The sequence below is a fragment of the Pongo pygmaeus genome, chromosome 1, assembly GCF_028885625.2.
Source record: "Pongo pygmaeus isolate AG05252 chromosome 1, NHGRI_mPonPyg2-v2.0_pri, whole genome shotgun sequence".
NCBI classification, from domain to species: Eukaryota; Metazoa; Chordata; class Mammalia; order Primates; family Hominidae; genus Pongo; species Pongo pygmaeus.
In genome coordinates this window covers 96,701,288-96,716,251 of record NC_072373.2, presented here as the reverse complement: position 1 = coordinate 96,716,251, position 14,964 = coordinate 96,701,288, and the positions used below count along the sequence as shown (strand labels likewise).

At 50.0% G+C, this 14,964-nt stretch overlaps 1 protein-coding gene across 2 annotated transcripts; it reads left to right on the top strand.

Annotated features, from left to right (window-relative positions):
• The first annotated feature begins 11,758 nt into the window (after positions 1 to 11,758).
• SNAPIN (SNAP associated protein) lies at positions 11,759 to 14,920 on the top strand. Of its 2 annotated transcripts, XM_054443008.2 has the most exons (4): positions 11,759 to 12,000; positions 12,251 to 12,297; positions 12,561 to 12,679; positions 14,290 to 14,920. In XM_054443008.2, the coding sequence occupies exons 1-4, from the start codon at positions 11,858 to 11,860 to the stop codon at positions 14,389 to 14,391; spliced, it is 411 nt and encodes a 136-aa protein (XP_054298983.1). In that variant the 5' UTR covers positions 11,759 to 11,857; the 3' UTR covers positions 14,392 to 14,920. The 2 variants fall into 2 exon arrangements, with proteins under 2 accessions (XP_054298983.1, XP_054298898.1); XM_054442923.2 differs by lacking the exon at positions 12,251 to 12,297 and having other exon boundaries at positions 11,804 to 12,000; positions 12,511 to 12,679.
• Positions 14,921 to 14,964: the final 44 nt, after the last annotated feature.

Here is a 14,964-nt window from a genome sequence, read left to right as displayed (position 1 = left end):
TTGAGAGTCTCTTTCTTCCTACTTGTGTTAAAATTCTGGAGAGCCTGTGGCTTTGAGCAGAAAGTGAAGAATTTGACTTCCTCTGAGCTCTGCAGAAATAATACCATGCCCACAAAAACTCAAGGAAGATTGTCTTGGGCAACATTCTGGGCCCTTGGGCCCTGGTACGTATTTCCCTTTCCCTAAACAGCTAGGAGGTTGTACTTACTGGGGGCTGGGAAGAAAATTTTGGTCAGGACAACCCAAACTTGAATCCTGTGATGTGTGGGGTGTCTGTAGGTCCCAAGGGAGATGGGCAGTGGGGGTCTAGCAGAAGGCTACAGGTTGGACGGTGACTGCAGAACTGAACCCCCAGTTCAGTTCCCTCTGCCTTTTCCAGTGCTAAAGCTTGAGGACTTCCCCTCCCAGCCAACCTCCCCGACAACCCCAACAAGTGCAAAATGCCAGGCTCCCTCCCACCCCAGAGGAGACTGATGCTTAAGAGTTCTCTATAAAGGAGGTGACTGCCGTATCCTAGGCTTCCTTCTCTCTACCTCCATGTCCTTCCTACCTCAAATAATTTATCCCCAAATCCCTTCTGTGGGGCACAGGGAACTCTCCTATCAGCCAAGTGTCCTCCAGCCCCACCTACTGCTCACTACAGTTCCCAGGGTCTCCTGAGGCGTGTGTCCTTGTCATCCTCAGTCACAGGTCGTGTGGGACAAGGTGAGTAAACCTGACCTCTGGGTCAGCCTTTCATTGAGCTGCCATGTGCTGAGGGCTTGCCATACCAACACAAGGCATCCTTTGTAAGGGTGACATTAGGAGTATAGGGAAGAGGTTGATGAGCTGGATCTTGTAAGACAAGGGAAAGTGTAGAGGAAATACACCAAGCAGAGGGAACCAAGTGTAAAGGTACACTGCTAAAAGAACACCTGAGGCTGGGCGCGGTGGCTCACGCGTGTAATCCCAGCACTTTGGGAGGCGAGGTGGGCAGATCACCTGAGGTCGGCAGTTTGAGACCAGGCTCACCAACGTGGAGAAACCCCGTATCTACTAAAAATACGAAATAAGCTGGGTGTGGTCGCACATGCCTGTAATCCCAGCTACTCAGGAGGCTGAGAGAAGATCACTTGAACCTGGGAGGCGGAGGTTGCAGTGAGCCGAGATGGCGCCTTTGCACTCCAGCCTGGGCAGCAAGAGTGAACTCCATCTCAAAAAAAAAAAAAAAGTGGTCCTGCTGCTATGAATAGATAGCTCCATGGACCCAGCAGGAGTTAGGGTAGAGGCTCCCACTTATGCCTCGGTGGGCTCTCCCACCTGCATCACACCCTGGCTAGTGACCCAGTCAGATGTGCTGGGGACCCTTGCTGACCACCTGTACCAGGGGCAAGGAAGGAAGGAGAGGGGAGCATTGCGAAGCAGGGCAGGATGACTCCTGAAGGTGGAGACTGAGGCCCTGGACAGCTCTGGGACCCTTAATGGTGGCAGCAGCCCCCAGTTATAGGCCTCATTGTGTGGGCAACATGGGGCAGCTAAGATCCCCATGAGGTCTCTTTAAAGGATTCACTAAATGCTCCATTTAGTCTTGGTTTGTTTTTTTGTTTTGTTTTGCTTTTTGAGATGGAGTCTCGCTCTGTCGCCCGGCTGGAATGCAGTGGTGCAATCTTGGCTCACTGCAAACTCCAACTCCCTGGTTCAAGCAATTCTGCCTCAGCCTCCTGAGTCGCTGGGATTACAGGCATGCGCCACCACACCAAGCTAATTTTTGTATTTTTAGTAGAGACGAGGTTTCACCATGTTGGCCAGGATGGTATCGATCTCCTGACCTCGTGAACCATCTGCCTCGGTCTCCCAAAGTGCTGGGATTACAGGCGTGAGCCACCACGCCTGGCAATTTGGTTTCTTACCCTTTAGTGTAAGGTGATTATCAGCTGAAGATTTAAACACATCCATGAGGAGATGGGGGAAGGGGTTCCTTCAGAAAGTCCTAAAGCTTTCCTCTGGAATTTTTTTTTTTTTTGAACAAAGTTCCACTCTTGTTCCCCAGGCTGGAGTGCAATAGCACGATCTGGGCTTACCGCAACCTCCGCCTCCCAGGTTCAAGCAATTCTTCTGCCTCAGCCTCCCCAGTAGCTGGGATTATAGGCATGCACCACCACGCCCGGCTAATTTTGTATTTTTAATAGTGATAGGGTTTCTCCATGTTGGTCAGGCTCGTCTCGAACTCCTGACCTCAGGTGATCTACCCGCCTCGGCCTCCCAAAGTGCTGGGATTACAGGCATGAGCCACCGCACCCAGCCTCCACTTTGGATTTTAATTCAAAGCACATACTCTCAGGAGTTTAATTTCAAGAGGAAAGCCAGTTCAGACAACAGAGAAGAGAAAGGAGGTGGGGGAAAGGTAGACAGGAAAGATAAAAGAAGAAAGGCCCCTAATGTTTTCCTCAGCACTGCCAAGGCAGGACCTCACCCTCAACCTCTGACCCCTTTGTGATAAGCAGGAGTCCTGGGGTCTGGCCAGATAATTCACCCATGGGGGATGTGGGCAGATGGCAGCTCTCCAGAAGCACCAGTTAAGATAGCTTGAACCACAGACCTGACTACCTGCCCTAACCCCTCCCAGCTCCCACCTCTACTGCTGCCCCTCCAGTTCCCCCACTGAAGCATCGTAAGGCTCCCCAAACAGAGGTTTGACCTCCCAGAAAGCAGGATGAACCAGGAATATCCTCATCCCTATCCTTTGGAGCTCACAGAGGCCCAAAGAAGTCTGACTCTCAGGTCTTCCTCCCCAGTTAAAGGCATTGCCAGACACCATTCTGTGAACCCTCTCTCCCACAAGAAAGGCCTTCTTCTAAGCCCCACCCAGGCTCTACAGAGGGTGCAGGTTGCAGGTGGCCTCCAGGCAGAGGGCGCTATGTGTGCTGCCTGAGAGAGTATAGCGTGTTCCGGCAGAGCTTCCACATGGGCGTACCCCAGAACCCACCTTGAGGTAGTCAGCAAGGAAAAGGCAGTTCAACCTAAGCATGGGGAGAACAGAGTCAGAAGGGTCTGAGAGGTAGGGAAGAGCCAGTGCTTCCAGGAGATGAGAAGAGACCTAAAGTCTAGAACAGAAAGGCTTGCAGGCACTGAAATCCTAAAAGCACCCAACTCATCACCCCAAGAAAACAAGCTGCTCCAGGATTCTGGCAGGGATGAGGATTGGCAGTGTGGATACAGCTGGGTTGGCAGGGTATCCTGACCACCAGCTTCCTGCCAAGTGTGTGTCTGTGCCAGTCAGCCTGTGGCAGACACAGCAGCAGGTGGCCCCAGCTCATGCGCAGTGGCCATGGGGAGTGAGATCCCTAGGTCTGACTCTTTGGGGGACATTAGCCCTGCCATGGGTGAATGGGGAGGAAGTCAATAGACTAAGATTATTTGGGGAACGTAGGGGCACCTGGTCCCATGCAGCCGATAAAACTAGAGGGGTACAGGATGTGAGTATTATAAAGTTTTTCCTAGTGGAGATATGGGAGGGAGCAGGCAGACAGACTGGAAGTGGCCTAGGTAGAAAGTCTGACCTAGGTGATTCTTGAGTTGAAGACAGGGAGAAAGTGAGTTGTTATTTCCTAGCCATTACTAACCAGTAGTGGCCGGGCACAGTGGCTCACACCTGTAATCCTACCACTTTGGGAGGCCAAGGAGGGAAGATCACTTGAGCCCAGGAGTTTGAGACCAGCCTGGTCAACATGGTGAAACCCCATCTCTACAAAAAATACACACACACACACACACACACACAAAATAGGTCAGTTGCTGTGGCTCACACCTATAATCCCAGCACTTTGGGAGGCCAAGGCAGGAGGAGCATCACCTGCAGTCAGGAGTTCAAGACCAGCCTGGTCAACATGGCAAAACCCCATCTCTATTTAAAAAATACAAAAATTAGCCGGGAGCAGTGGAAGGCGCCTATAATCCCAGCTACTGGGGAGGCTGAGGCACAGGAGAACTGCTTGAACCCGGGAGGTGGAGGTTGCAGTGAGCGAAGATTGCGCCATTGCACTCCAGCAGGGCAACAGAGCGAGACTCCATCTCAAAAAAAAAAAAGATTTTGGCCAGGCGCGGTGGCTCATGCTTGTAATTCCAGCATTTTGGGAGGCCAAGGTGGGTGGATCACTTGAGGCCGGGAATTCGAGACCAGCCTGGCCAACATGGTGAAACCCTGTCTCTACTAAAAATACAAAAAGTAGCCAGGCATGGGGGCAGGGGGCCTGTAATCCCAGCTACTCGGGAGGCTGAGGCAGGAGAATTGCTTGAACCCGGGAGGCGGAGGTTGCAGTGAGCTGAGATCACACCATTGCACTCCAGCCTGGGCAACAAGGGCAAAACTCCATCTCAAAACAAACAGACACATATACATACATACATATATATATATATATAGAAGCTGGGTGTGGTAGCATGTGCCTGTAGTCCCAGCTACTTGAGAGGCTAAAGTGGGAGGGTCACTGGAGCCCAAGAGGTCAAGGCTACAAGGCTATAGTGAGCTGTGATCACACCTCTGCAGTCCGACCTGGGTAACAGAGTGAGACTCTGTCTCAAAAAAAAAAAAAAAAAAAAAAAAAAAAACAACAAGCTGGGTGCGGTGGCTCATTCTTGTAATCCCAGCACTTTGGGAGGCCAAGGCAGGTGGATCACTTGAGGCCAGGAGTTTGAGACCAGCCTGGCCAACATGGTGAAACCCTGTCTCTGCTAAAAATACAAAAATTAGCCGGGCATGGGGGCAGGGGGCCTGTAATCCCAGCTACTCAGTAGGCTGAGGCAGGAGAATTGCTTGAACCAGGGAGGCAGAGGTTGCAGTGAGCTGAGATTGCACCACTGCACTCCAGCCTGGGCGACACAGCAAGACTCTGTCTCAAAAAAAAAAAAAGGAAACAAAAACACCCCAAAACAAACTAACCAGTAGAAAGTGAGATGTTTAGAGAGATGGTGGAAAGCTGTATAATACATCAAACTCAACCTGAGCTCCATTTTCTCTGCCCACCCAGGGCTGGCAGAGGCTGCAGTCATTGTGATGGATGCCAGGCAGTAAATATCTATACATCTGCTGCCTAAGTTGTAATGGCTGGCAGCCAGATTAACTGCACCAGATCATCATCCACACCTCCTGCTGAATGGAGATGCAGCTGCACCAGTCACCACAGCTGCTGAACCCAGGTGCTATACACCATGCCCAAGCTCAGCTGGGTCCCCAGCCCTAGCTGACCAGGCTGTGTGGCTGCAGGTCAGGGTGCCCCACCAAGCATCAGTCTGCTCATCTGTAAGCATCAAGTGAGAGTTCAGATGTAAAAATGATTGTAAAATATAAGTCCACTATCAGCTGGGCATGGTGGCTCATGCCCATAATCCCAGCATTTTGGGAGGCCAAGGCAGATGGATCACTTGAGGTCAGGAGTTCGAAACCAGCCTAGCTGACATGGTGAAACCCCATCTCTACTAAAAATACAAAAATTAGCCAGGTGTGGTGGCATGCGCCTGCAGTCCCAGCTACCCGGGAGGCTGAGGCAGGAGAATCACTTGAACCTGGGAGGCAGAGGTTGCAGTGAGCCGAGATCATGCCTTCACACTGCACTCCAGCCTGGGTAACAGGAGAAATTCTGTCTCAAAAAAATTTTATATATATATATATATACACACACCCACACATATATATGTATATAAGTCCCATATAAATAGCTGTAAATCCCCATGCTGGACTATTGTGGGGAAGATAGAAACCCAACAGGCTCTCTGAGGCAGTCTGCAGAAAGTGGGCGTTGCTTGTGGAGAACCATAGAAGGCTGCTGCAGGAGGATCATGGTCTCTGAATTTTCCTGCACAACGTCTCACTAATTCTGCCCCTCCCTGTCCTCTCCTCCTCCCTTTCTCCTCATATCTCAGTAGGTACCCTCTGCCCTTTTATTGCTCATACTTTTCCTTTATGATGCAATTCCTCCTAAGAAAACCAAATACTTGGAACAGAAATGGGGAGGTTGGAAAACAAGACTCATTAGAGAAGCCGTCTGGGTGGTGGTCAGGCCTTGGAGGTGGGAACACCAACATTTCCCTGTGACTTGTGCCCAAGTGAATAAAATCGTACTTTAGATCTAGAGCTTCCTGTAGAGCAGACAAGTGAATTTTCCAGCTGTTGGACAACCAGGAAGAACCTTGAAGCTCTAAATTAATCCTTTTTGCCAGCTCTGTGAAAATGATTCTGAATCCTTTAAATATTTTTCCTTTGCCAGCTGGCACAATGTTTGTCAATAGAGGACGCTGGAGGAACATTTCAGGAGGAACCATTACTTCCTTGTTCTGAGGGTCCCGGAACATGACTTCAGGACTCATCTCCGGCAGTGCATAGCAGCCAGTAGTACCCAGTGGGCAGTAGCTTCAGGCTGTTTCATAAGGGAATGCTTCCTGTGAGCCACCTCCCATACACAGCTTTCCCAGGCACTCTAGAGGGTAGAAGTCCTGTAAGTTCTGGAAGGCAGATTTCTGGCACATTCCACCAACATGCCATCACAGCAACTTCTGAGTCATTCAGTGAGCCACAGCCATGCCCTTTTCTTTTTTTCTTTTTTTTTTGAGATGGGGTCTCACTCTGTTACCTAGACTGGAGCGCCATGGCTTGATCTCAGCTCACTGCAACCTCCACCTCCCAGGTTCAAGTGATTCTCCTGCCTCAGTCTCCCGAGTAGCTGGGCTTACAGGTGCTCACCACCACACTTGGCTAATTTTTGTATTTTTAATAGAGACAGGGTTTCACCACGTTGGCTAGGATGGTCTCGAACTCCTCACCTCAAGTGATCCACCCGCTTTAGCCTCCTAAAGTGCTGGGATTACAGGCATGAGCCACCACACCTGGCCTTTTTTTTTTTTTTTTTTTTGGTGAAGCAGAGTCTCGCTCTGTCACTCAGGCTGAAGTGCAGTGGTGCCATCTTGGCTCAGTGCAACTTCTGCCTCCTGGGTTCAAGTGATTCTCCTGCCTTAGCCTCCCAAGTAGCTGGGATTACAGGCGTGTGCCACCACACCCGTATTTTTAGTAGAGACGGGGTTTTGCCATGTTGGCCAGGCTGGTCTCGAACTCCTGACCTCAAGTGATCCACCTGCCTCAGCCTCCCAAAGTGCTGGGATTACAAGCATGAGCCACTGCACCCGGCCAAGCCATGCCCTTTTCAACAATGTCTGGATCTCAGACCTGGTGGCTAGAGCTCTTCCCTATGTGCTCTAACTCTAGGAGTAACAGCTGCTCCTAACATCTGCTCTTCCTATGTGCTTTAGAGTTCTCTCTGCTTATTAGCCAATTCCTCATTACTCCAATCCCCCGTCATCAAATAGAGTTGATAATTCTTTACAGTAAGCTATCCCTGTTGATATTGTGTCATTTGTCTCTCTTCATTGGACCCTGATATACCAACAGCATGGTGGCTGTATGTGCAGTAGTTGGATGGGAAGGGGCGTTCTTAGGACCTACATCTTCAGTCTCTCTGGAAAAGCCAAGGCCAGGAGGAGGGCCACAGCTATATGATACAGGTGAAGGCAGGGAGGAAGGGGGTTTTGTGCTGAATACCTTGGGCCTAGAGTGTGATAAATGTTTAGAGAATGAAAAATTACACTAGCACTGGCCTTCAACCTATTATCAAACTTCAGGGATTCTTCAAGACCCTTGTCCAGTTTTCCTCACAAGTGTCCCAGGAACAAAGGACAGAGTCTAAAATTCCTTTCAGCACTACTTTTCTCTAAGCAGGGGTATTATGAAATCTGACTGGTATTTTAGAATGCAGACTGACCTGGAATATAGAGACTACAGGCAAGAAGATCAGTCAGGAGGCCTTTGCAATAGACCCCAGGAGAAATAAAGTTCAAGAAAAAGGAAAGCATAAAAACAAAACACATGCTTTTCCTCAGAGAACCAGCCTTTGACGTCAGATTACTAGATAACCATACTAAAAAAATTGTTGCTGCTGGGCAAGGTGGCTTATGCCTGTAATCCCAGCACTTTGGGAGGCCAAGGCAGGTGAATCACCTGAGGTCAGGAGTTTGAGACCAACCTGGCCAACATGGTGAAACCCCGTCTCTACTAAAAATACAAAAATTAGCCAGGCATGGTGGCAGGCACCTGTAAGCCCAGCTACTCAGGAGGCTGAGGCAGGAGAATTGCTTGAACTCGGGAGGCAGAGGTTGCAATGAGCCGAGATCGCGCAACTGCACTCCAGCCTGGGCAACAAGAGTGAAACTCCATCTGCAAAAAAAAAAAACAAAAAAACAGGCATGGTGGCGGGCGCATGTAATCCCACCTACTCGGGAAGTTGAGGCTGGAGAATTGCTTGAACCCAGAGGTGGAGGTTGCAGTGAGACGAAATCGTACCCCTGCACTTCAGCCCAGGCAACAAAGCAAGACTCTATCTCCAAAAAAAAAAAAAAAAAAAAAAAATTGTTGTTTATCTGAAATTCAAATTTACCTGGTGTCCCAAGTGTTTTGTTTATTCTGTTTGCTAAATCTGGCAATAGGGAGTATTTAAAGAATTGAAGAGGCACCTGAAAGGACAGTGGCCTAACACAAGGGCTTCTTGTGCAAACAGTGGGCCATCAACCTCCAAGGCCTTTTCCCAGCCCAGGTCAACACCTGTTCTCTCTTTCCAGTACAAGCCTCAGAGATTTCAACACTTTTCCATTCCTCTTCAACACTGTCACTACTCTCTCCCCTGGGCTTCCTTTTCCCAAGGCCCGACTGTGAAGCAGGTTGCAGTTGCCTTGCCACTTACTCCCAAAATAAGCTCCTAGCCTCTCGCAAGAGCTTTACCTCTAATCACCAGAGAGGAAGATGCAGGGACACAAACGTAATCAACGACAAAAAGTGTATAGGTGGTTTTTGGGGGGGGTGTGTGTGTGTGTGTGTGTGTGTGTATGTTTGAGACAGAGTCTTGCTCTTTCACCCAGGCTGGAGTGCAGTGGCATGATCACAGCTCACTGCAATCTCTACCTCCCAGGCTCAAGCGATCATCCCACCTCTTGAGTAGCTGGAACTACAGGTGTGTGCCACCATGCCCAGTTATTTTTTTTTATTAATTTTTTTGTAGAGATGGGAGTCTCCCTGTATTGCACAGGCTGGTCTTGAACTCCTGGCTTCAAGCAATCCTCCCGCCTCAGCCTCCCAAAGTGCTGGGATTACAGGCATGAGCCACCCCACCCAGTGTAAGTGTATAAGGTTTTAAAAGTTATCACAGTTGGGGCTGGGCTTGGTGGCTCACACCTGTAATCCCAACACTTTGGGAGGCCGAGGTGGGAGGACTGCTTGATCCAGGAGTTAAAGACCAGCCTGAGCAACATAGGGAGGCCTCGTCTCTACAAAAAATAAAAAATAAAAAAAGTTATCACAGTTGGGGTCTTAGGTTTAGAGCTGCTGACCACCAAATCTCACAGTGATTCAAATGCCTTATCTTCCTTTATTACTGAAGATGAAGCTCAAGGCTGAACGTTCTGGTGCCCATTTATCACTATGGATGCCTTTGCCTGTCCTCCAGGAGCATTTCTGCTCATACATCCTTCCCCATGGCCTAGGGAATTGGGAGCCACTGGAACACATTAGAGCCTAGGAGAGAGATGTAAATTGTCTGGAAAACCATGAAAAACCAAACTGAACTAAACTAAGGAATCATTGTCTTCATAATTCTCAGGGAAAAAGAAAACCATGGAAAAAGAAAATCATTGAGGCCAGGAGTTCGAGAACAGCCTGGGCAACATAGGGAGACCCTGTCTCTACCAAAAAAATTTACAAAATTAGCCAGGCATGGGGGCAGGTGACTGTAGTTCCAGTTACTTAGGAGGCTGAGGCAGGAGGATGGCTCGAGCCCAGAAGTTTGAGGTTACAGTGAGCTACGATAACATCACTGCACTCCAGCCTCAGCCAACAGAGTGAGACCTTGTCTCTAAAAATGAAAGGAAAAAGAAGTGAACTAATGAAACTTTAAAATTTATTTTTATGGCCGGGCGCGGTGGCTCACGCCTGTAATCCTAGCACTTTGGGAGGCCGAGGAGGGTGGATCACGAGGTCAGGACATCCAGACCATCCCAGCTAACATGGTGAAACCCCGTCTCTACTAAAAATACAAAAAATGAGCCGGGCGTGGTAGCGGGCGCCTGTAGTCCCAGTTACTCGGGAGGCTGAGGCAGGAGAATGGCATGAACCCGGGAGGCGGAGCTTGCAGTGAGCGAGATTGCGCCACTGCACTCCAGCCTGGGTGACAGGGCGAGACTCGGTCTCAAAAAAAAAAAAAATTTATTTTTATTTTTTGAGACAGGGTCTCGCCCTGTCACCCAGGCTGAAGTGCATGCAGTGCCACGATCTTGGCTCACTGTAGCCTCAACTTCCTAGGCTCACGGTCCTCCTACTTCAGCCCCCCAAGTAGTGGGGACCACAGCTGTGAGCCACCATGCCTAGCTAATTTTTTTTTTTTTTTTTTTGAGATGGAGTCTTGCTCTGTTGCCCAGGCTGGAGTGCAGTGGCGCGATCTCAGCTCACTGCAAGCTCTGCCTCCTGGGTTCACGCCATTCTCCTGCCTCAGCCTCCCGAGTAGCTGGGACTACAGGCGTCCGCCACCGCACCCAGCTAATTTTTTGTATTTTTAGTAGAGACGGGGTTTCACCATGGTCTCGATCTCCTGACCTCGTGATCCACCCGCCTCGGCCTCCCAAAGTGCTGGGATTACAGGCGGGAGCCACCGCACCCGGCCGCCTGGCTAATTTTTTATTTCCTGTAGAGACAGAGTCTCACTCGGTTTGTTGCCCAGACTGATCTCGAACTCCTGGGCTCAGGTGATCCTCCCGCCTCAGCCTCCCAAAGTGCTGGGATTACAGGAGTGAGCCACCATACCCCGCCTGCATGTTTATATTATTCAGCCTTAACAAGGAATGAAATTCGGATACATGCAGTTTTGTACATATTTAATGCCATTAAAAATATACTCTTTAGAAACAGACCAGGCGTGGTGGCTCACGTCTGTAATCCCAGCAATTTAGGAGGCTGAGGTGGGAGGATCACCTGAGCCCAGGAGTTCGAGACCAGTCTGGGCAACAAACATAGTGAGACCTCTTCTCTACAGAAAATAAAAAATTAGTCAGGCATGGTGGCTAACACCTGTGGTCCCTGCTACTTGGGAGGCTGAAGCAGGAGGACCTCTTGACCCCAGGAGGTGAAGGCTACAGTAAGCCAAGATCGCGGCACTGCACTCCAGCCTAGGCGACAGAGAGAAACCTTGTCTTAAAAACAACCAACCACAATAAACTCTTTAGAAATAGAAAACGATACTATGAATATAATGTGGCTTTCTCATAAACTGTTTTTGTTTTTGGTTTGTTTTCGTTTGGTTTGGGTTGCTTCTTTTTTTTTTTTTTTTGAGGCGGAGTCTCTCTGTTGCCCAGACTGGAGTGCAGTGGCGCAATCTCGGCTCACAGCAACCTCCGCCTCCCGGGTTTAAGCGGTTCTCCTGCCTCAGCCTCCCGAGTAGCTGGGTGCCCGCCACCATGCCCGGCTATCTCATAAAGTTAACATGGGAAGGCTATGGACAACTTAAGTTATTCGCGTTTATTTTCAGCTTTAGAGAAAACAAAAAGTATCCACTCCAAAAACTGGTTCCTTTCTACAACCTGACCTTTGGAGATTTTCAAGACCAGCCACAAGGCCTCTACTCCTATGGCCTGGCCCTCCTCCCCGCCCGGCTCGCTCCAGACTCCATTTCCCAGAAACCCCAGCGTCTTGGTGGAGACAGCATTTCCCGGGCGCCCCCTCGCGGGGCAGTGCGGCGCGGCTCCGGTTCCCGGCGGCCCTCGCGGCAGGTTCCGGGCGTCAGGATAGTTCGTGATGGCGGGGGCTGGTTCCGCCGCTGTGTCGGGGGCAGGGACCCCGGTGGCGGGGCCCACAGGCCGCGACCTCTTCGCCGAAGGACTGCTGGAGTTCCTGCGACCCGCTGTGCAGCAGCTCGACTCTCACGTGCACGCCGTCAGGTGTCCGAGAGGGAAGTTGGGGGCGGGGCCTGTCTCTCTGGCTTTGTAGGGGCGGGGCCAAGAAAGTGTTCTGGCTGGGAGTGGGCATAAATTTAGGAAACTGATTCGAGGCGGGGAGGACAGGCGGAAGGCCGCAGGTGGAGGGTTCGGCGGAGGCCGGCTTCTCTCAATACTTGGTAAATACGTAGGGGAGTTCGTTTCCTGAGCTCCAGTAGCTGCCTGACCTTGTAGGCCTTGTACCTCTTTGCAGAGAGAGCCAGGTAGAGCTCCGGGAACAAATTGACAACCTAGCCACAGGTGAGTGAGCATCCCTGTGTACCCGGAATCCTTCAGCCCACTTTCAGGACCTTAGGTTTTTGCCAACCCCTGGGCTGAATTTCTGTCACTTGTTTCCAGGGCATCAGGGCTGCCAAAGGACTCCTCCTTTCAGGGATGTCTTAAATCTCTAATGGCTGTGGCCCGTTTGGGTGCAAGTGTTTTCCATCCCATTACCAGCCTGCTTTCCCTCAGAACAACAGATGAACCGTTAGCTCTTAGCTGCACCTTACTTCCATCCCCAGAACTGTGCCGCATAAATGAGGATCAGAAGGTGGCCCTGGATCTTGACCCCTATGTTAAGAAACTACTTAATGCCCGGCGACGCGTTGTCTTGGTTAACAACATTCTACAAAATGCTCAGGTAAAAGAATATCATACCAACAGTGATTCTTTGCCCTTTTTTGTAAGTCCTCAACACAGTGAAAGCCACTGTAATTTTAAAACTCTTTGGGGAAAGGGAAATTCACTTCTCCCAGTACTTGAAAAATTCGTCTTATTCTCAGTATTCAGTTGCTGCCATTTACATTCTTGTGTGTGTGTGTGACCGTCTCCCTCTGTCACCCAGGCTGGAGTGCGGTGGCTCAATCTCAGCTCACTGCAACCTCCGCCTCCTGGTCTCCAGCCATTCTGCCTCCGCCTCCCGAGTAGCTAGGACTACAAGCGTGCACAACGCCCAGCTAATTTTTGTATTTTTTTCTAGAAGTAGGGTTTTGCCATGTTGCCCAGGCTGGTCTGGAACTCCTGGGCTCAAGTGAGCTTCCCACTTCCCACCTTGGCCACCCGAAGTGCTGGGACTACAGGAGTGAGCCACCACACCTGGCTGTTTATTTTTATGAGACAAGATCTGTCACCCAGGATGGAGTGCAGTGGCATGATAACGGCTCACTGCAGCCTCTACCTCCCAGGCTCAAGCGATCCATCCACCTCAGTCTCCCGAGTAGCTGGGACTACAGGCATGCACCACCATGTCCAGCTAATTTTTGTATTTTTTCTAGAGACAGGATTTCGCCATATTACCCAGGCTGGTCCCAAACTCCTGCATGCAAGTGATCCACCTGCCTGGGCCTCCCAAAACGCTGGGATTACAGGCGTGAGCCACTGCACCCGGCCTGCCTGGCCATTTTTTTTTTTTTTTAAATAAAAAGACAGGATCGGCTGGGCAAGGTGGCTCTTGCCTGTAATCCCAGCAGTTTGGGAGGCCAAGGCGGGTGGGTCACCTGAGGTTGGGAGTTGGAGACCAGCCTGACCAACATAGAGAAACCCCATCTCTACTAAAAATACAAAATTAGCTGGGCATGGTAGCGCATGCCTGTAATCCCACCTACTTGGGAGGCTGAGACAGAAGAATCACTTGAGCCCGGGGGACGGAGGTTGCAGTGAGCTGAGATCGCACCATTGCACTTCAGCCTGGGCAACAAGAGCAAAACTCCGTCTCAGAAAAAAAAGACAGGATATCACTATGGTGCCCAGGCTGGTCTCAAACTGGGCTCAAGTGATCTTCCTGCCACTTCCTCCTAAAGTGCTGGGATAGGCATGAGCACCATGCCTGGCCTACATTCTTTTTTTTTTTTTGAGACGGAGTTCTCCCTCTGTCACCCAGGCTGGAGTGCAGTGGTGCAATCTCATTTCCCTGCAACCTCCACCTCCCGGTTTCAAGCGATTCTCTTGCCTCAGATTACAACCGCCTGCCACCATGTCCAGCTAATTTTTTTGTAGTTTTTAGTAGAGACGGGTTTTACCATGTTGGTCAGGCTGGTCTTGAACTCCTGACCTCAGGTAATCCACCCACCTCAGCCTCCCAAAGTGCTGGGATTACAGGTGTGAGCCACCACGCCCAGCCTACATTCTTATATATACTTTAGAAGACTGACTTTGAGGTAGACCAAGCCCGGTATTTTTCAGCACCTAGTTCACTTACACTCTAGTCTTTCACAGCAGTTATTAAGATTCCAAACCTTCCTTGTCTTGTAGGAACGACTGAGGCGGCTAAACCACAGTGTTGCCAAGGAAACAGCCCGCAGGAGAGCAATGCTGGATTCGGGAATTTACCCCCCTGGCTCCCCAAGCAAATAACAGATGAGCCTATGGACTCAATAGCACAAGTACTGTTTCCCAGCTGCCTTGTTTCAACAGACATGCAAAGATCCTAGGAGATAGTCCCCGTAGACCTTCAGACACTAAAAAGGGAGCCGTACAGTTTGTTTGAAGCACTTCGTCTTACCCATTTACGTAGGGGCCCCAGGAAACCTACACACAGCCTGAATGAGGTTCCCAAGGACTTACATTAATTATGGCTCTTGCTTCCTTCCACAAATGAGCTGAGGCCTCTACTTTTTTTTTTTAAGCTGCATACTTGAGGCTTACCTTCTTCAGGCCTAGTTAACCAGAGGGGCTTCCTTTGTATGTTACATGCCTGGTTACATGGGCCTGGGCAGCACGTCCTCTACCTGTGACTTCTCATTTTCCTGTTTACACTGGGGATTTGGAGAGGGCAGGCAAAGTCAAAGTGAATGACCTCTGTCCACCCACTTTTTTATTGCACTGGCTTGAATACAATAGCAGTGTTGATAGAATCATTTTATTCAATAAATACTTAAAACGATATTCTAGTTTACTCTGGTATATGGAAAGGTTCCAGGAGTCTGT